General features: G+C 48.1%; 1 protein-coding gene across 2 annotated transcripts; it reads left to right on the forward strand.

Annotated features, from left to right (window-relative positions):
• The first annotated feature begins 399 nt into the window (after positions 1 to 399).
• On the forward strand, positions 400 to 15,195 carry EIF3L (eukaryotic translation initiation factor 3 subunit L). Of its 2 annotated transcripts, XM_030545998.1 has the most exons (13): positions 400 to 521; positions 752 to 791; positions 2,485 to 2,695; positions 3,360 to 3,439; positions 4,518 to 4,579; positions 6,268 to 6,337; positions 6,831 to 6,904; positions 7,945 to 8,116; positions 8,920 to 9,074; positions 10,208 to 10,378; positions 12,446 to 12,943; positions 14,183 to 14,263; positions 14,966 to 15,195. In XM_030545998.1, exons 1-13 carry the CDS (start codon positions 489 to 491, stop codon positions 15,002 to 15,004), a joined length of 1,686 nt encoding a protein of 561 aa, XP_030401858.1. In that variant the 5' UTR covers positions 400 to 488; the 3' UTR covers positions 15,005 to 15,195. The 2 variants fall into 2 exon arrangements, with proteins under 2 accessions (XP_030401858.1, XP_030401867.1); XM_030546007.1 differs by lacking the exons at positions 400 to 521; positions 752 to 791; positions 3,360 to 3,439 and having other exon boundaries at positions 2,617 to 2,695.
• The last annotated feature ends 4,233 nt before the right edge of the window (positions 15,196 to 19,428 follow it).

Genomic DNA, 19,428 nt, shown 5'->3' on the forward strand with positions numbered 1-19,428 from the left:
AAGGAGGGAAGAGCCGGGGCAGGAAACGAATGACAGGCAACTGCTTCATCCACCTGGAGGAGAGTCTCCAGGCAGCAGCCAATGAGAGACAGTCTGAGGATGACAGATCGGTATTTCACCCAATGAAAGCTCTAACCAGTCCGACTAGCCGTCAATCAGAGAAGGGGTGAGGCTGGGGAAGTGGTTAAGGGTTTATTTGGGTTTGGAAAGAGGAAGGGGGCGCAACTTCCCAAGTTCCCCCCCTGCCTGCGTCACCCCCAGCCAGCCTCTCCCGCCCCGTCAGACCCAGTCACCCCGCACCAAGCCTCGCCCCTGGCCCAGCCCAACTCAGGCTGTAGCCAAGCCCTAAGCCCGCCCCCTTCCGAGCGCTGCCTAAGACTCGCCCCGCCCCTTCCGGTTCTCTGCAGGAAGCGGCCGCGTTCCCGGCCGGAGCCTCTTCCCTGTTGGGCCGCCTGTGCCCGCCGCGTGCCGAGCCCGCCGCCCGCACCATGGCCTACCCGGCCGAGGACTACGACACGGAGGTACCCGGCCCCTCCCCGCGGGCAGCGCGGAGAGGCCGGGCGGGGGGCGTGGCCTGACTCACCGCCAGAAGCTGGTTGAGGGGCCCGGGGAAGGGCCTGCCCCCCTCCCCCAGAACGGGGCGGGAAAGGGCCTGGCTTCCCCTCCTGACCCGGGCCCGCGGGGGGGGGTCCGTTGTGTATCTGAGCCCCCCGTGGTGACACCCCCCTTCTGTGTCTCTTTCTCCCCTCAGGATGCCTACGCGTACCAGGGTGACTATGACATGCACACAGGTGAGTCCTGCTGCCCGGCCGAGCCGGGTGCCCACGCGTTGCCCTGCCCCTACCCCAGATCACCCCCGGGAGTCCCTTCCCGCCCGTGTGTCCCTGAGCTACAACTGGCACATAGGGGATACTCATGTGACTATCCAACCGGGAGGGTCTCATCCCTGCCCACTCCACTCTCCCCTTAGTGGTTTCTCTGCTTTTTTGTGTGTTGGTAGTTGGTCAGAGACATGGCATGGTGCTAAGGGTATGTCTACATCTACAATTTTGCAGCGCTGGTTGTTACAGCTGTATTAGTACAGCTGTATAGGGCCAGCGCTGCAGAGTGGCCACACTTACAGCAACCAGCGCTGCAAGTGGTGTTAGATGTGGCCACACTGCAGCGCTGTTGGGCGGCTTCAAGGGGGGTTCGGGGAACGCGAGAGCAAACAGGGGAAGGAGACCAGCTTCGCCGTGGTTTGCTCTCGCGTTCCCCGAACCACCCTGCAAACCGCAGGGAAGGAGACCTGCTTGCACGGCGGTTCGGGGAACGCGAGAGCAAACCGCAGGGAAGGAGACCTGCTTGCTCAGGGGTTCGGGGAACGCGAGAGCAAACCGGGGAAGGAGACCTGCTTGATTACCAGAGGCTTCCTCAGGTATGCTGGGATACCTGCTTATTCCACGGAGGTCAAGAAAAGCGCTGGTAAGTGTCTACACTTGATTACCAGCGCTGGATCCTCTACACCCGAGACAAAACGGGAGTACGGCCAGCGCTGCAAACAGGGAGTTGCAGCGCTGGTGGTGCCCTGCAGATGTGTACACCTCCTAAGTTGCAGCGCTGTAACCCCCTCACCAGCGCTGCAACTTTGTGATGTAGACAAGCCCTAAGTCAGTGGTTCTCAACCTTTCCAGACCACTGTACCCCTTTCAGGAGTCTGATTTGTCTTTGCATACCCCCAAGTTAGAGTTCATGTAGAAACTATTTGCTTAGAAAATCAGACTAAAAATACAAAAGTGTCACAGCGCATTATTGCTGAAAAATTGCTCACTGTCTCATTTTTGCCATACAAATACAAAAAAAATCAATTGGAATATGACTATTGTACTTACATTTCAGTGTATAGAATAGAATCATAGAATATCAGGGTTGGAAGAGGCCTCAGGAGGTCATCTAGTCCAACCCCGTGATCAAAGCAGGGCCAATCCCCAGACAGATTTTTGCCCCAGATCCGTAAATGGCCCCCTCAAGAATTGAGCTCATAACCCTGGGTTTAGCAGGCCAGTGCTCAAACCGCTTAACTATTCCTCTCCCCCTGGATATGGCACTATAATCAAGTCATTGTATAAAATTTTAGTTTGTACTGATTTTGCAAGTGCTTTTTATGTATAGCTTGTTGTAAAATTAAGCAAATGTTTAGATGAGTTGATGTATCCCCTGGAAGACCTTGGTTGAGAACCAGTGCTCTAAGGGGTGGATATTGCTGGGGAAGGACTCCGACCAAGCAAGGTACCTCCTGAAATGTTACTCAACTCTATTCTGCTTTCTTGGTACTGGAGGTGCCTTCATCTCACCTTGTGGCCAGCTGGTTTGGATCCCCGATCCAGCCTGGTTGTGCTGTCTCTGGGCATCTCTCCAAGCTTCCTGGCATTTTATTAAATTCAGGAAAGATACAGAGCTATGCTCATAAATCATATGCTGCACTGCTGCCCTTTTCTTCCACAGGAGACCCCAAACAGGATCTAGCCTATGAACGCCAATATGAGCAACAGACCTACCAGGTGATTCCTGAAGTGATCAAAAACTTCATCCAGTATTTTCATAAAACTGTCTCGGATCTGATTGATCAGAAGGTGTATGAGCTTCAGGCCAGCCGTGTTTCCAGTGATGTCATTGACCAGAAAGTGTATGAGATCCAAGATATCTATGAAAATAGGTACAAAGCTATCCCTCTTACGGTGGGAATTGCTGTTGTAACTCCTCTTGAGGGGGTTGTGGTGGTGGTGGTGTTTTTTAATTAAAGGGAGCACCAGTCAGTTGATTTGATACAAATTTGGACTTTATTTAAAATGTGGACTGGGGGTAGATTTGGATGTCTGAGAAGGAAGAGATCCTTTCACTTCTAGATAACTGGTTTGCCTCAAACCCAGGTCAGTAGTGATTGAAATTCATACCAAATAAGTCTCAATCCAGTTCCTAATGTGCATATTAAAAAAAAAATGCCCCCATTGGTGCTCATTAGCTCACTTGCTGATAACATCAGAACATGCCAACGGTCAAAGAGGCCCCCAGTCATAGCATGTCTGACTCTTTTCTAGCGATGGTCCCTCCAGCTCATGACTAAGTCACACTTGCACAGGTGGTGTGTGAGACAAGCTTGCATTACTTCTCTGTGTTAAGGATAAAATAGGACATCAGTTTCCAGATCTGTTGAACTGGTCCCTCTCATGCATACTAGACTCATTTATAAATCTATGTGTGGAAATAGTTTTGATCTAACAAAGCATGTCTTCAGGATTGGAAATCTTTAACTCGATCCTTCTTTCACTGATGAATGAATAGTTTAATTTGTAATCTCCTCTGCATGTGTTTTTTCACAGCTGGACCAAACTGACTGAAAGGTTCTTTAAGAACACCCCATGGCCAGAGGCAGAGGCCATTGCACCACAGGTTGGAAATGGTAGGTATTTTGTTTATTGGAGGAAAGAGAGAAGCAAACTGCTTTACTCTGGAAAGAGACCCAGCTGATGTCTCTGTCCTGTCCTTTCCTGTTACACATCTACCCACTCAGTTCAGAAGCAGGCTTTCTAAGCATCATATTGAGAAGTGGAAGTGCTATAAATGTAAAATGTCAAGGGAGCTGAAAGTCACTGCTTTCTTTGCACAGGAGATATTTCCAATCTGTTCCTTTCTGTTGGAGCCTTCCCTGCTGATTTGGCAGCTGGACCCCCAATGCCTCTTCACATGGTGCCCTGGCACAGATGCTGTCTTTGCTGTTTCTGTCTGTTTTCTCTCTTCTTCTGTCTCTTCTTCCCCTTCCTTGCCCCTAATAGGGATAGCTCATTGGTTTGAGCATTGGCCTGCTAAGCCTAGGGTTTTGAGCTCAATCCCTGAGAGGGCCATTCAGAGATCTAGGGCAAAAATCTGTCTGGGGATTGGTCCTGCTTTGAGCAGGGGGCTGGACTAGATGACCTCCTGAGGTCCCTTCCAACCCTGATATTCTATAATTCTGTCCTTTGCTTTCTGTTTGTTTAGTTTTGTCCCCTTTCCTCCCAACACACCAGATTTCATGCTCCTCAAGATGAGCGTTGGCTATTGCTGGTGTTTGCTGGGCTTTGGAGCTGAATTCTGTGATGAGAGCTTCCCAATCTGCAGCTTCCCAGGCCTGTAATTGCTGAATGCTGTTCCTGTGGCCATCTGTTTCAGGAACTGCCAAAGAAGAATGGTGGGAAAGTGGGCTTCAAAGAATTGCCCACTGCTTTATCCACAACAGCACATCTGTCATTGGCAATGAGAGTGAATCCAAAGCCATGCAGCTTTCCCTATGCTCTCTGTTCCTTTCCTCTGTCCAGTGTCCCCAAGGTTGGGAAACACAAGTTCTTAAATGTTTTCTCTACTCAAGCCCCATAGGGGGACCCTCTTGCTCCTCTTTCCCTTATTGTAGCAGGGGGAAGACCACCAGTGTCCCTGAAACATCTGGCTATGTTGACCACTTGGCCAAATGTCTTGCTAATGTCCAGTTCTGCCATCTCTTCCAGATGCGGTCTTCCTGATTCTGTACAAGGAGCTCTACTACAGGCACATCTACGCCAAAGTCAGTGTGAGTATTTGCCTGTGTGGTCCTGCTAATTACATGCAGGCTTTCCTATGACTGTTTTGTAAAACTTGACCTCTCCTCCCTCTGGACCACACTGTTTGTGATTCAGATAACTCCTGCAGAACAAATCTGTTCATGCTTCTGATATGCTGCCATGAGATCCTGATTGCATCTTGAGAAACTTGTGCAAGCTTATGGTTGGTAATGCCTCATTTGAGTTCTGACATTTTAAGACTTGATCTTCCATCCTCTGCTGAGGCTTGTAATCTGGCTCTGCTTCTTGCTAGTGACTGCTAGCACAAAGTTCATAATAATTGGTTCAGGTAAGAGGACAAGGTCGTCGAGAAATCTATGATCTAAGTTAGGTCACACCTCCTTGGGTCAGTGGCAGTCTTTTTGTTCTGTGTTTGTGCAGCACCTAGCACAATGAGGCCCTGGCCATGACTGAGGCCTCTAGGTGCTGTGGTCATACAAATAAATAACTACAAATGACACCTGATTATTGTGGTGGGTGAATTAAGGAAAGAAGAGACAACAGAAAACAACTGGATTTTCTCCTTGACAGAGCTGTAATTCCAGGAGAAGTGTAGCTTGTTTTGTGTGTTTTTATGTAACTTTTACAATTGTCAGATGGGTGGGTGTAAGAAGCAGTGGAGTGGAGACTGATGGTGGAGTGCCAGAGTGAAAATGAAACTGATGTGCAAGAAAATGCAGCCTATCACTCCAAAGAGGAGGAGAGTGAAAGAGGGTTTTGAATCCCTAGTGGAGAAGGAAGATTGGGCAGAATAAATGGTTCAAGAGGTGAGAACAGGAAGGAGGAGAGAACTGAGACTTAGGGAGGAATTAAGCTAATTAGAAAGGGAGGATGTGAGACTTGACATGAATGCTGGAATAGGAAGATGGTCAGGTGATGGTTCAGAGCGGGTGGAAGAGGGAGAAGATCTAGCTGCACTGTTTGAATAGACTTGGAGAGGGGAGAAGCAGGGAGATTAGGAAAGAGATGTTGCATTAGTGTGAGATGTGATCCAGGGATTTACTAGGAATAGATTGGAATTACCAAGGAATAGATTGGGCAGGGGGAGGGAGGGCAGATTTTACAGGCATAGCATGGTGATTCTGTGCTGTGGAGTTCTTAAAAATGAAATATTGAGGAATGGAGGTGCTTCCCTGACACGCTTGCTCATTTTACAAAGTGGTCAATAGTGAAACACGAACTACCATGAAGAGGAAGAATTGACAGGATTTGTCAAGAGCCTTCGTGTGGGGGAGGACAGAGAGCTCTTCAAGATAATTTGAAGGTTTTGAGTCTGGGTGGTGATAGAAAGATGTTTAGGAGGAAAGGGGAGAAGTTCCATTTGTGAGATGTTTATTTTGGGAAAGCAGCAGGACCTCTGGAAGGAGTTCATTGAACATAAACAGTCAAGATTGCTTCTTGATAACACTAGTGTGCACTCATGGTTGTGATGGTGGGGTGTATGATGATGATGATTGGCCTGGTAGAGTATAAAGACGTTGGCAGCTCTACTGTCAGTGAAAGTGTGTCTCAGCTACTCTAGATTATGGCTGCACAAAAAGCATGATGATAGCCCTGAACTCATTCCTGCCACACTTGGGGGCCCTAAGCAGTTAGCAGGTAAGTGAAGCTAAGTAGACTGTATTGACTTCCCCACTCTCTCTACTTTTCATTACAGGGCGGCCCCTCTCTGGAGCAGAGATTTGAGTCTTATTACAACTACTGCAATCTCTTCAACTACATTCTGAGTGAGTTACTATGATCCACTTAGTGGTGTGTGAATTTTTGGGGCGGGGGAAGGAGGGAGGGAGGAAGAACAGAAGCATGCTTGCTTATGGATTGTAGAGGAAAGAATCCCATGGTCCTGCCCAAGGAAAGAAATTGTTGAATTGATAGCATGTCACATTCATCATCTGAAAACACACACATTCCAAATCCCTTCACTAATCTGAACTGCTCTGAGCAAAAGAAGAGAATGGGCCTTCTTTAGGTCTGCAAATGGTCGGTGGGTTATTGGAGGTGTCTTCTCCTTTTTCCTGGAGCCAGAGCACAGCTCCAAAGCAATGGCCAGAACCATTACATCATCTCTCTGTTGGGGACCTCGCTCAATGGGTGAGTTCTGTTCTGTCTCCACCCTTGAAGGGGAAAGCTACAGTGATGCCCATATTTCCCCCAACAGCTTCATGTCACTGTCATCCTACCCCTTGATTGTGGGTGATTACCTGTGTTTTTCTCCTACAGATGCGGACGGCCCTGCTCCTCTGGAACTGCCCAACCAGTGGCTGTGGGATATCATTGATGAATTCATCTACCAGGTACATGGCCTGTTGCTGGGCCTTCTGTTAGCATAGGTGCTTAAGACTGTTCAGTTCTCCATCATTCCTCCTTCCGTCCCATGTGATTCCTATAGCTGAGATCTCCCCACATGCAGAGCATCCAAGGGGGTACTCAGATTTGAGGTTCATGTTATTGGGGCATATTTGGGAAACTCTGGCATTTTATCCGTATTTCCATTTCAAGGTCCTGCATCCTGGCCTATTTCTGTAAAGTGCATCTTCCCTGACCCCAGCTCTCCCACATCTAAATGTTGGGAAGCTGCCTGGCTAAAATCATTTAGAGTCACAAAGAACTTACTAGAATGTTTGTCCACCCTAGCTGGCCAATGCAGGATTGTTTCTTATATATTGTATTTTTTCCACCTTTTAAATTTCTCAGTTGATGGTGCTTGTATGGCTTTTATTTGGAATAATCTCCAAGTCCAGACATGCAGAGCAATGCAACTAGTCTACATTCTGAGATCTTGCTGTCAGGAAACATTTCCTGATACCAGTTGTAATATCCCTTATTTTCTCCTTCCATCAGTCCACCCTCCCAGACCTTAAATTACATTTGTATTTCTGAATTCCCTTCTGTTTGTTGGATGTCTTGATGTGAAGGTGCCTGGCACTGTTCACACTATTCCAGGTGTTATCTTGTCATGTGCATATGGAGATGGACTGTCACCTCCTTGCTGTGTGATACAATGCTTCTGTGTGTGCATGTGAGCCACTTTTTCGGTGCCACTTCAGTCATGTCTAATTGTCTGTCCTTCACCTACCCCTTGGGTTTTTAGTGATGCTGCTTTCTAGGTTCTCCCTCATGCTGAGTATCTGCTTCCCGTTAGTCTTGCCCTAGGTGCATTGTGTTTGTAGAACTTTTCCTCTTGACCTGCCAAGTAATAACTCAGATTAAGTTGCTGTTGAAGCCTGTGACTTCCTGTACTTCAGTCATACGATAGAACTGTAGGGCTGGTGTTTAGATGAGTGTTTCCATGCTAGCTCCTTATCTGCTTGTCTGTCCTTTCCTCATCCCATAGTTCCAGTCATTCAGCCAGTACCGCTGCAAAACAGCCAAGAAGTCTGAAGAAGAAATTGATTTCCTTCGGTCAAACCCTAAGATATGGAATGTCCATAGTGTCCTCAATGTGCTACACTCCCTGGTGGACAAGTCCAACATTAACCGACAGCTGGAGGTCTACACCAGTGGAGGTAAGGGGTCAGGGCTCCCAAGTATGCTGTCCTGGCCAAGAGAAGTGATCAAAGGGAAAGGGAGATGAGGAATGGGATGCAAAATCTTTCTCCTTGAAGTTACTGGTTCTAGTCTGGGGTGGAAGTGACTGGGGACTGTTCTGTGAAATGAGCTGAGGTGTCTCAATTGTATTTAGCAAAAATCCAACCCATCACAAGTGACAGTAATTGTCCCCCTTGTTGGCAGCCTCAGCTTGGAGGCCCAGGATTGAGTGGGTCTGAGATGTAATCCCTTCTCATCCAAATGCACGTGATAGATTGGTGTTTGCTTACACTGCTGCTGTCTGTGCTGAGGAGAGAAAGCTTCAAACTCTAATGCTGTCGGTCCTGCACTTCTCACCTGCAGAAAACTCCCTCTAAAAATAGGTAAAAGCAGGCAATGAGTAGCTGCTGTCCAGGCTCTTCCAGTTGAGCTGTCTGTGCCCCAAGTAAAGCTCAGAGAATGCACATGTACCAGTAGAGTGCTGCTGTTTGCTGCATGGATGAGATTGCAGCGTTTTAAAGATTGGGACAAATCCTTGTTTAATGCCCTTTGACTTCCTATTGGTTTCATTGGCAGTTGAACTAAACCCTTAATTCTGGCAAGTGTTACCATGGGAAGGGATAATTATTTGAGGTTGATTGGGAAACAGGGTGAGAGCAGTGCTGAAAGCTGCATCTCCTGACTTAGTCACCCCTCTGATGTCCAGGGGGATGAGGTAGTTGAGCTGTGGGGAGAGAGCCCATTCCCCCTGTAGAAAGTGTGACACTTCCTCTCTTTCCAGGTGATCCCGAAAGCGTGGCTGGAGAGTACGGTCGTCACTCCCTCTATAAGATGTTGGGCTACTTCAGTCTTGTGGGGCTGCTGCGCCTCCATTCACTGCTGGGGGATTACTACCAAGCCATCAAGGTTCTAGAGAACATTGAGCTCAACAAGAAGGTAATAAGCCACAGCTCTTAAATGCTCCCTTCTGGGTTTAAAGTGCCTTTCTTTGAAAGGGCAGCAAATGCTATCTAAAGGTGTGAGAGCCCCAATCATCACAATGAACTGCCCAATTATGGAGCTATTCATTCCTGCTCTGAATGTCAGGTGAGGGGTGTCTACTTCCACCGTCACTAGGGGCTGTAGTCACAGCATAATGCAACACTTAATGCAAATCCTACACACATAGCTGTCCTCTGATGGCCCTGTGGCTGTTCTACCATGTATACGTGGTGTTGGGTGTTTGCTTTCTGGGGTCTAGGGTGCGATTCCATGCTGAGGGGAATGTTGATTGAAGCATCATATGCTGAAGTGATGTTGCAGTGCTAGTTAGTTGTGCTGGATAATGTTCCTTAACAGTATGGCACCCTGGTCCCATCTTGGCCCTGTTGGTACCAACCATTCTACCGCACATATCTGATCCTTTTTCTAGGATCATGCACCCCCTGTGATAGTTGTGATTGGTGCAGCTGGACTGCATCAATCAGGATGGTCACTGGACTGGTTTGGAGCTCTGCATGTTATCCATCTGTGTGCTTGTACTGTGGGATGTGGAATGGGCTATTTAAACAGCTTGCTGTGGAGTGACTGCAAGCACCCTGCAATGTATGAAATTCTATCTACTGAGCCCATGGCCTGTTTCCAGTGGGAAGGCATGGGATGTGTTTAGTGTGATACACAAGTAAAACTAGCATGTATGGGATGAAATGAAGAGAAATTTTAGGCTGAATATTGGGGGGGAATCCCCAGCAGTGGTGTCTGTTAGCCTGTAAATAATCTGTCCAGGGAAGGAGAGAACTTTTAAACACTAGCCTGGACAAGAAGAGATGAACATCGTGCTGGCAACAATCTTCCATTGCCAGGGAGATGGAAATGATCTGTTAGATCATTCAGTCTGTCTTCTATGATAGCTTTCTCATTTCTCTGTACAGGAAACACAGAGGGCAGCAGGTCATCCCTCTCCTTTCTCTATGGTAGGACTCGTTTGGAGACTGATGGAGATGGGTTCCCTGAAGGAAAGAGGTGTTAAAGGTTGTTGGGGGAAGATGTCTTTTCTAACTTTGCATGTTTGTGTATCTCTTCCTCCCCAGAGCATGTATTCTCGGGTGCCAGAGTGCCAGGTCACCACCTATTACTATGTGGGCTTTGCGTACCTTATGATGCGGCGTTACCAGGATGCCATCCGTGTCTTTGCCAACATCCTCCTTTACATCCAGAGGACAAAGAGCATGTTTCAGAGGACTACCTACAAGTATGAAATGGTAAGGGGGGCGAGGCCAGTGCACTATCCTTCTCTTACCATCTTTGACTTCTCTGCTGCTGTTGATACTGTTAACTTCCTCCTTAACCTTCTGTCCTCCCTTGGCTTGTGTGGTAATATTCTCTCAGCAGCTCTTTTTGGGTGAGGAGTCGTCCTTCCCAGTCCCACAATGTTAGCTCCATGGCCCCTCCTTCTCCCTCTACATCCTATTTCTGGGCAACCTTATCCATTTACATATTTTCAATGCCATCTTCTTGCTGACAGTTCACCAGTCTGTCTCTCCATTCCATGACCTGTCTCTTTCCATCCAATCTTGCATTTCAGCCTGTCTCAGTTCTTGGATGTCTCACTGACTGTTAGAACCAAGCACCTCACTTTCGTCTTAATTTCTACTCTCCTGTTCTTTTACTGTTGACAACACTAGGTTCTGTATCCGGATGGATCATTTGACTCCTCCCTCTTGCTTCTCACATGTCCAGATCCTACTGTTTCTGACTCTACAACACTTCAGAGATTTGGCTCTTCCTTTCTAGCCAAACAGCTAACTCTGCTCTCCACAGCCTGATTCACCTTTCAGCTACTGTGATCACCTCCTTGTTGGCCTCCGTGATACACACATTCCCCACCACATGCATTCAAAATGTGACTTCCTTGCATATTGATCTAAATTTGTCCCCCTGGTCTCTGTTCCACCTACTATCAGTTTTTAAATATGTTCTCCCCTTCAAGGCCCTATATAACTCTGCCTGTGTTTATGTATCTGACCTTGTCTTTTATCACATCATTCCTGCACCCTCTGCTTTCCCACTGGTGCCAGGTTTGCTGTCTCAGTTGTCTGCTTCTTCCATAACCATCTCCAAGATGCCCCTTTCTCCTGGTACAGCTCAATTCTGGTCTGCCTAGCCAATACCAACTCCTCCTTCCAAGTCCCCTCTTTTAGACTAGTGGTTTTCAAACTGTGGGTCGTGACCCACTACTGGATCGCGGAATGTAAGACACTGGGTTGCGGCGATTCTGGTCAGCACTGCCAACTGGGCCGTTAAATCCTGTCAGTGGTGCTGCCCGGCTAAGGCAGGCTAGTCCCTACTTGTTCTGACATCACGCCACACCCTGGAAGCAGCCAGCAGCATGTCCGGCTCCTAGGTAGGTGGGCCATGGGGCTCTGTGCGCTGCCCACACCCTGAGCATCTGCTCCGGACTCCCATTGCTAGCTGGGGAGGAGGAGGGGGGCGGTGACTGCGGATGAGAGCCTTGCAGAGCTGCTTGTGTGCCACCGCCTAGAAGCTGGACCTGCTGCTGGCCGCTCCCGGGGTGCAGTGCAGTCTGCAATGCCAGGAAAGCCAGAAAGCCTGCCTTAGCACCCCCCACTGCACTGCTGACCGGGAGCCACCCAAGGTAACCTTGTGCCCCAATCCCCTGTCCTAGCCTTGAACCCCCAAAAGCCTGGACCCCCTTCGTGCACCCTAAATCCCTCATCCACGGACCCCCAGACCCTGCACCCCGAGCTCTGAACCCCTCATGTGCCTCAACCCCCTGCCCCAGCCCTGAGCCCCCCCAAACCTGGAGCCCCCTCCTGCACTCCAAACCCCTCATCCCCAGCCCCACCCCAGAGGCTGTACCCCCAGCCCAGAGGCCTGACTCCCTCCTGCATCCCAACCCCAGCCCAGAACCCACTCCCACACCCTGAACCCCTCATCCGCAGCTCCATTGGATCATGGGCATCAACAATTTTCTTCAACTGAGTTGCCAGAAAAAAAGTTTGAAAACCACTGCCTTAGACTCTGTTCTTCTACAGTGCATACAACTGAATGAATAGTAGGTATTGAAAGAGAGATCTTTGAACTACCAATAGAGGCGTGTGTCTAAACTGATTAACCAGGCGAGCATTAGTAGCATTTCTGTAACTCATGTCTTACCTTATGCCTTCCCCTCCTATTGTTACTCCACACTCACCACATGGTGTCCCAGGTTATAAACGCTTTGGGGAAAGGACATGTCTCTGTACTGTGTGGCACCAAGCTCTCTTCTGGGAGAAGATGGCTTCTAATGACTGTCTTTTCGATCTCAGATTAACAAGCAGAATGAGCAGATGCATGCCCTTCTGTCCATTGCTCTCACCATGTACCCCATGCGAATAGATGAGAGCATCCACTTGCAGCTGAGGGAGAAGTATGGGGACAAGATGCTGCGCATGCAGAAGGGTGACCCACAGGTGTATGAGGAGCTCTTCAGCTATGCCTGCCCCAAATTCCTCTCCCCTGTGGTCCCCAACTATGACAATGTGCATCCCAACTACCACAAGGAGCCCTTCCTGCAGCAGCTGAAGGTATTCGCTGATGAGGTGCAACAGCAGGCCCAGCTGTCCACCATCCGCAGCTTTCTGAAGCTTTACACAACCATGCCTGTGGCCAAGTTGGCTGGCTTCTTGGACCTCACGGAGCAGGAGTTTCGCATCCAGCTGCTGGTCTTCAAACACAAGATGAAGAACCTGGTCTGGACCAGCGGCATCTCAGCCCTGGATGGGGAGTTCCAGTCAGCCTCTGAGGTTGACTTCTACATTGACAAGGTCAGTTTCTCTTTCCCTCTGCCACAGGAATGAACAACCATGATCAGAAATTCATCCCAATCTCGGGGGTACATGCCTTCTCTCCTCATTTCATATTCTTAATTGGAAGCTCATCCCCAGATGTGGTTCAAAGTGCTACTGTGATGCCAAGATCTTGTTGTTCAACAGTGTCCTTAATGGAGAAGTGGTAGTGCCAGGAGCATGTCTGGTCAGGCTCTTTGCCAGCCTTTAGGCCTGTGCCACTAGAAACACATCATACCTATTGGCCTGAGTAAACAGGCCCCAAATACTCCTGTCCCAGACTGGGGGAGACTTCTCCCTGTCACTGATCCTGGGCAGGATATGTTTCAATAATAGCTTAAGACTTCAATTTAAATACAGTGTCTAGATTTGCCAGCCTTCAGCGCCTCCCCTGCCCATCTCATTTCCCCACCAGGTGGGAGTCTCCTTGGCAACGCTGCTGCGTCACTAAGTGCTAAAGCCTTTTGCTCTGCCCACCCTCAGCTCTTAGCTAGCGTCTGCTGTGCTGGAAATCCAGACCCAAAGAATGATCAGACTCCAGCCTGTCCCTGAAGCTCAAGGCCAGCAGCTGCGCACAGGGAGGAGAAAAGAGTCCTTCCTGCTAAGTGAGGGCCTCCAGGTACATTGCCACTTGGCTCTTCAAAGAAAGTGTCTGTCGTCGTCACCACACCCCACACACCTGAATCTTGTTAGGGCACCTGGTGGATAGGATTGTTGCTTCTAGCCTCGTGGACCTTGGAGGTAGCCCTCTTCCTGCAAGGCCTGGCTCTTGCTTTGCCTGCGCCACCCACCCAAACCAAGTGGAACTGCCAGTGACTCCCAAGCATTAGCAGGAGCCCTGCTCCTTTGCTGCTGCTAGAGGGAGGCAGAGAGTGAACCAGACCTTGCAGGGGAAAGCTACCCTGCAAGGCCCGAGAGCTGGGATGGGGAGCCTCCACCATCAAATTGATTATCAGGGCTGAATGGAGACACAGCCACATTAAAGCATTGTGACTTGGAGTCCACCATGTGCAAGAGTAAATAAGAGCCTACCCCAAAGGGAAAAATTAAATTAGAGTGTTGTGGCTTAATTTTGAGCTCTTTCTGGTGACTAGTGCAGCTGAGGGGTGTCTCTGACACTGATCTCAGGCCTCAGTGGGTTCTTTCCCCCAGTAATGCTACTGTATACCCCAGAATTAACTCTGCTCCTTTCCTGATTGCTCCATGTTCTCTTGGCAGGACATGATCCATATCGCAGACACAAAGGTCGCTCGGCGCTATGGGGACTTCTTCATCCGCCAGATCCACAAATTTGAGGAGGTGAGCTGTGGGTAACTAGGGCAGGGGACTCTGAATAATCCCTGATAGGGAGCCTGGGGAAGGTCTAGGACTAGTGGGAGAGATGTCTGTGTGGGTAGGGACAACTTTAAGCTATTCCCTGGGGTATCCACCTGCGATGTGTTGTCCTCACACATCATTCTGATATGTTTGGTTCCACCTTGTGGGGGCTCAGTTTTCCTTAGATGAGTCTAACAGATTTCCATTAGTAGCACCAGTGGGAATCCATTACGGCCACCATCCTATGTAGGGCAGGAGGGACCCTTCTGAAGGCCTTGGGACACTGCTCCCGCATCTTTATAGGATGGCCCTGCCCTTTCTTGCTGCTGAATGCTCAGCAAGGAGGAACATACTGTCTCAGCCCCATTCTTCCAGCAGGGGCCACTGCAGGACCAGTCCTATCCAAGTGCTCGCTGCAGAACGAATGTGAACTGTCTTCACCCCATTCCTTGCGCTATCATTTTACTGAAAACACTTATACTCTCTTGTCCTGAATCTCCCCTGTTGTGGGGTGGGGAGATTTTTACTATTTTTTCTCCTTACTGTGGACTACGCTTGCTACTGCCTCAGGGCATTTGCACAGTTGAGTGTGGGAGTGTTTGGGAAGGTGCACTTATGAGAGCCCCAGCAGTGAGTGTTTTCTTGAACTCCCCTCTCTGTAACAGGCTGCTTCTTTTCTTCCAGCTGAATCGAACTCTGAAGAAGATGGGTCAGAGACCCTGAAACATTTGCTCAGGCTGACCAGCAATGTGGAGCGGGAGGGGAAATTATTCTATTTGCTGTGGGAAAGGGTAGTTAAGGATTATGGCATTTCTGGAATCTCCTGTGGCGCTGATATTTCTTACTTTGCTAAGTAGGTTGCTCAGATCACACCACCAAAGGACTGAGATCATCTAATAAACAATTGAAAATCTCCCCCGTGTTTTCAGTACCAGATACAATAACTTCTTTTTGGGAGAAGGTGGTTGCATTCTGGGCACAGTTGCTAGCAGTGTTCTCCCTTCCTCAGTCTCTCTGGGTAACAAGGATGGGGAACAGACCCCTTCCCTGCTTTCTAAAACTCTATGGACACTGTGAACCCAGAAGATTGTAGGGTTGATTGACGGGCAGGAAGAATGCTAGCAATCACACAGTTGGGGGCTGGAGGAAGTTAGAAACCAAATTGGTCATCCACTCACTTTCATCTATTCACCTCTTGAACTAAACTGAGCTGCCCATGACTCTGTTAAAAAGTTGATTTTTAATTTTTTTTTTAATTTTTTTGCTGCTTTGAGGTAAAAAGGCCTGGCATCTAGCTGAGGGTTTTTAAAGGAAGGGGATCCTGCTTATTTTCACCTTGCCCAGATCTGGTTTTGCTGGAGACTCAGGGTATGGCTACACTTGAAATTTCAAAGCGCTGCCCTGGCAGCGCTTTGAAGTGTGAGTGTGGTCAGAGCGCCAGCGCTGGGAGAGCTCTCCCAGCGCTGCACGTAAACCACATCCCTTACAGGTGTACCTTGCAGCGCTGGGAACTGTGCTCCCAGTGCTGCGGCACTGATTACACTGAGGCTTTACAGCGCTGTATCTTGCAGCGCTCAGGGGGGTGTTTTTTCACACCCCTGAGCGCGAAAGTTGCAGCATTGTAAAGTGCCAGTGTAGCCAAGCCCTCAGCTGGTGGTCTTGTAGACAGTGTGTGGTGTGAACCCTCAGACCTTAACTGAAGGTCCAGGAGTGAGACTTCTTCTCTCCCAAACATTCACAGGGGTGTGAGGAGGGATTTTGCTAATATCAATTGACAGTTTTACTTTGACTAAATCTCTTCTCAATATTTTGACCTGTGTCAGTTTCTCTAGTTCTCCAATCACCTGTGCATCCCCCTAGGCTAGACAAGACCTGAATTTCTGATGTGAAAAAACAATCGAAAAGCAATTTTTTTTTATTTTTATTTTTTTACAGAAATTGCTTGGGTGTTATTTCAATGAGCTAATATAGCAAAAAGGGTCCATCCCTAATTTTTTTCTGCTTGCAGACGATCTTTAAATAGTTCTGAATGTCTGAGAGGAAGCAACAACTGTAAGGGGAAGGCCTCTGAGTGATCAGAAAGCATGTGCCATATATACCAACTGTTAGTATCCATTCCTTTCATTCCTTTCTGCTGAGAGGGGCTTTGCTTGTTTCACACACTATTTTCTGTTTAATTAGTGTTCTGGAATAATTAGACTTCATTTTTGTGCCTTTATAACCATGCTGACTATGTACTAGGCACTGTCCAAATATCAGCTGCACTTTCTGCTCCAAACACTGAGAAGACAGGCAATTTGGCAGGAGTGGATGGGTGGGAGAAGAGATTGCATCAGGTATTTGTTCTAGTCCTCTTCCTAGCTGCTGTTAAATGGCATTTTCTTGTAGGCATCACACTACAGCTGGGTCTTGAGGGCTTCAAGGAGGAGATGGCAGAGATCTCATGGACTAGCACAGGGAGGGTGCTGTGTGGGAAGAGCTAGACACAGGTACATGAGGCTGGCAGGTTTGACAGGGTACATCTGCCATGAGTAGCAGAGTAATTATGACAGCAAACAGTTCCCCTTCCATGATCCCTAGTACACCGCATCCAACACTAATGTCTTTCTCAAAACGGGCTAAGGTAGAACAGTGGAGTTACTGAGCTACTCTTATTTTTCCAAAAAGTGTAATGAGATCTCAGCTTCCATCTGGCCAGCACCAAACTTGTTTCAACATCTCTTCTCAGGAAGACAGCTAGCAGGGCAGGACCTCTGCTTAGAGTTGCAAATGAATGCATTAGCTGTTTCCTGTAAGGCAAGGGTGCTGCTCGTGGGACCCAGCCTACTTTTAATCTGTCACTGGTATGTTAGGATTATAGACGCTTTAATTGCAAATACGCCATTTTAAACCTTAAATAATTAGTCACGTGCATTGTTCTCAGATAGTCAAACATGCCAGTTCCTCCGCTTGCATCTGTCAAAAGATTTCCTCATGCTACACATAATATATGTTACACATTTGCAGCCAGTATGACTGGCTCTGTGCCCTACGGCAGAGGCTGCGAAAGGTTAACTGAAAGGGGCTGGCTTTGTGGAAAGAAGCCAGAGGCGCTGTAGTTCTTGCATAGGGTGGAAAGATAGGCTCAGCTAGATGCAGTGCCTGGCACTGGCTGAAACTGGAGGAATGCAGGGCATTCAGCAGCAGTCAAACTGTAGGAATGTCACTAAGGCTGTTCCCAAGGCAAGGGAGATGGTTCTGTTATAATCCTTACTCCCAACCTCATCTGAGGGGGCAGAGTCTGACTGGGAAAGCCCCCTCTGGCAGTCCTGGCCAAAGTGGTTCTGACCAATGGGCCATCAGCACAAGTTGCTGCCATTGATGACTTGTGGCAGTAAGCGAGCTGGTCCTACTTCAAGCACAGAGCCTGGCAAAGAAGACAATCCAGCTGAAGAAACTTTTCCAATTCTGAGTGTCACATTGACCACCGACTACCATGGGGCATACACTGCCGAGACAATACAGTGGTGTTGAATAGTCATCCTTGTCGTACAAAAACTATTCTTGATGCAAAAGGTGACTCCTCTCCTTCCCCTATGCCATGTCATTTCAAGATACCTGCTCAGCAATTTTCCCTGTGTTCCTCAGGTTGGGTCCTGGCAGCTATAAAAGTACTTAAGGTGTAAACCCTGAAGAGGAAAGTGGAGTTTTAGCATGGTGTAATGGGATGAAACTGAGCTTGGGTAGATGTAGGGAATGAATGTTAGCATAGAACGTGACAACTCATCTCAGCAACATGGGCTACTGTGAGCACATCACAGCTGTCCTCTGCTTCCTCCACTGGCTACCCATGGAAGACAGTGTCCAGTTCAAGGCCTTAGCCCTTATCTTCAAAGCATTCAATTACAGTTGGGTGAATATATGATTTTTCAGTTTGGTGACAGTTCTGAAAAAATTCTGGTTTGGGTCTGACTGAATTTGAAAAATGCTCATGACTTGTCAAAGGCCATTTTGGGTTGAATGAAATGTTTAATTTGGAACATCTTGGGCAGGGTGCTTTTAAAAGGCTAGATCCAAAACCAAGATGAAGTAATGCAGCCACCACCTCCTTGACAAGTTTTAGAGCGTTTAGGGGTGAGGGCATTCAGCTGGGTTGTGGGAAACTTGGGTTCAATTTTCCCCTCTGTCTGATATGGAGAATGGATTTGACATTTGGGTCTCCCATGTTGCAGGTATGTACCCTAGCCACTGGGTTTCATTCTTACCTGTTGAAGCTGTTCCACTTTGTATAACTCATTACAGAGTAAGCCAGAGCGACTGCCTCTACGGCCTGGTGGTTTGGGCACTCACCTCTGGGAGATGGGAAGCCCAACTTCAGGGAAGAGCTTCAACAGTAGAGATTGAGAAAGACCCACATCAGAATAGCCCATAGCAGCTCTCCCACACTGCAGGAGTGTAAGTTTAAATCCTGTTTCCACATCTGGCAGAGGGAGGAAATGCTCCTGGGCCTTCCACAACCCAGCTGAGTATCCTACCCACAGACCCAGATTTTAAAGGAGGTAGTAGCACCACCTACTCCAGCTGTTGTGTGAAATGGCATCTTAGTCCACAAAAAAAAAAATTTTGGCTGAAACAATTCAGCAAATTTGTATCAAATCCATGCCTTTTTTGGCTAATTTACTATTTGCAAAAAAAAATTAAAAATCCTAGGCTACCCTAGCTCAGAGACAAAGATTGCAGTCAATTGCTCTGCTCCTTAGCAATAACAAAACTGCCTGCAGCAAGGGTGCAGTTTGTGCAGAGCCCTCTCTGCTGCTAATTCAAGATTCGGACCAGACTTCCACAGGAACTAAAAATTATCACGAACGTCACCACCTTCCGCTCCAAGTGCAGAGCCCCCCTTCTTTGATCTTGCATTTACCAATCTAAATATATAATACGGTGTACGTACACATTTAAAATATCCCCACAACATTTCCTCTCAGGGAGCGATCAAGAGACAGGAAGAACCACAGGGAGAGATGTTAGTCACGCTGCTTAATGCACTACTGGAAGATGTTCCGATACCACAGTGATGAGGGCTGTACAAGAGCCAGGACAGAACATCAGGAAGCATTTACTAACAGTGTGGTCTATTAGACTCTGGAATAGTATTGCCAGAAAAGCTG

Source organism: Gopherus evgoodei, chromosome 1 (genome assembly GCF_007399415.2).
Source record: "Gopherus evgoodei ecotype Sinaloan lineage chromosome 1, rGopEvg1_v1.p, whole genome shotgun sequence".
Taxonomy (NCBI): Eukaryota; Metazoa; Chordata; order Testudines; family Testudinidae; genus Gopherus; species Gopherus evgoodei.

What these genes read in the sequence shown, in the direction of transcription:
- EIF3L (XM_030545998.1), top strand. Translation starts at nt 489, where the DNA reads ATGGCCTACCCGGCCGAGGACTACGACACGGAG. An exon ending in CCGAGGACTACGACACGGAG is followed by an intron (nt 522 to 751) that starts GTACCCGGCCCC and finishes TTCTCCCCTCAG; the next exon opens with GATGCCTACGCGTACCAGGG. An exon ending in TGACTATGACATGCACACAG is followed by an intron (nt 792 to 2,484) that starts GTGAGTCCTGCT and finishes TTTCTTCCACAG; the next exon opens with GAGACCCCAAACAGGATCTA.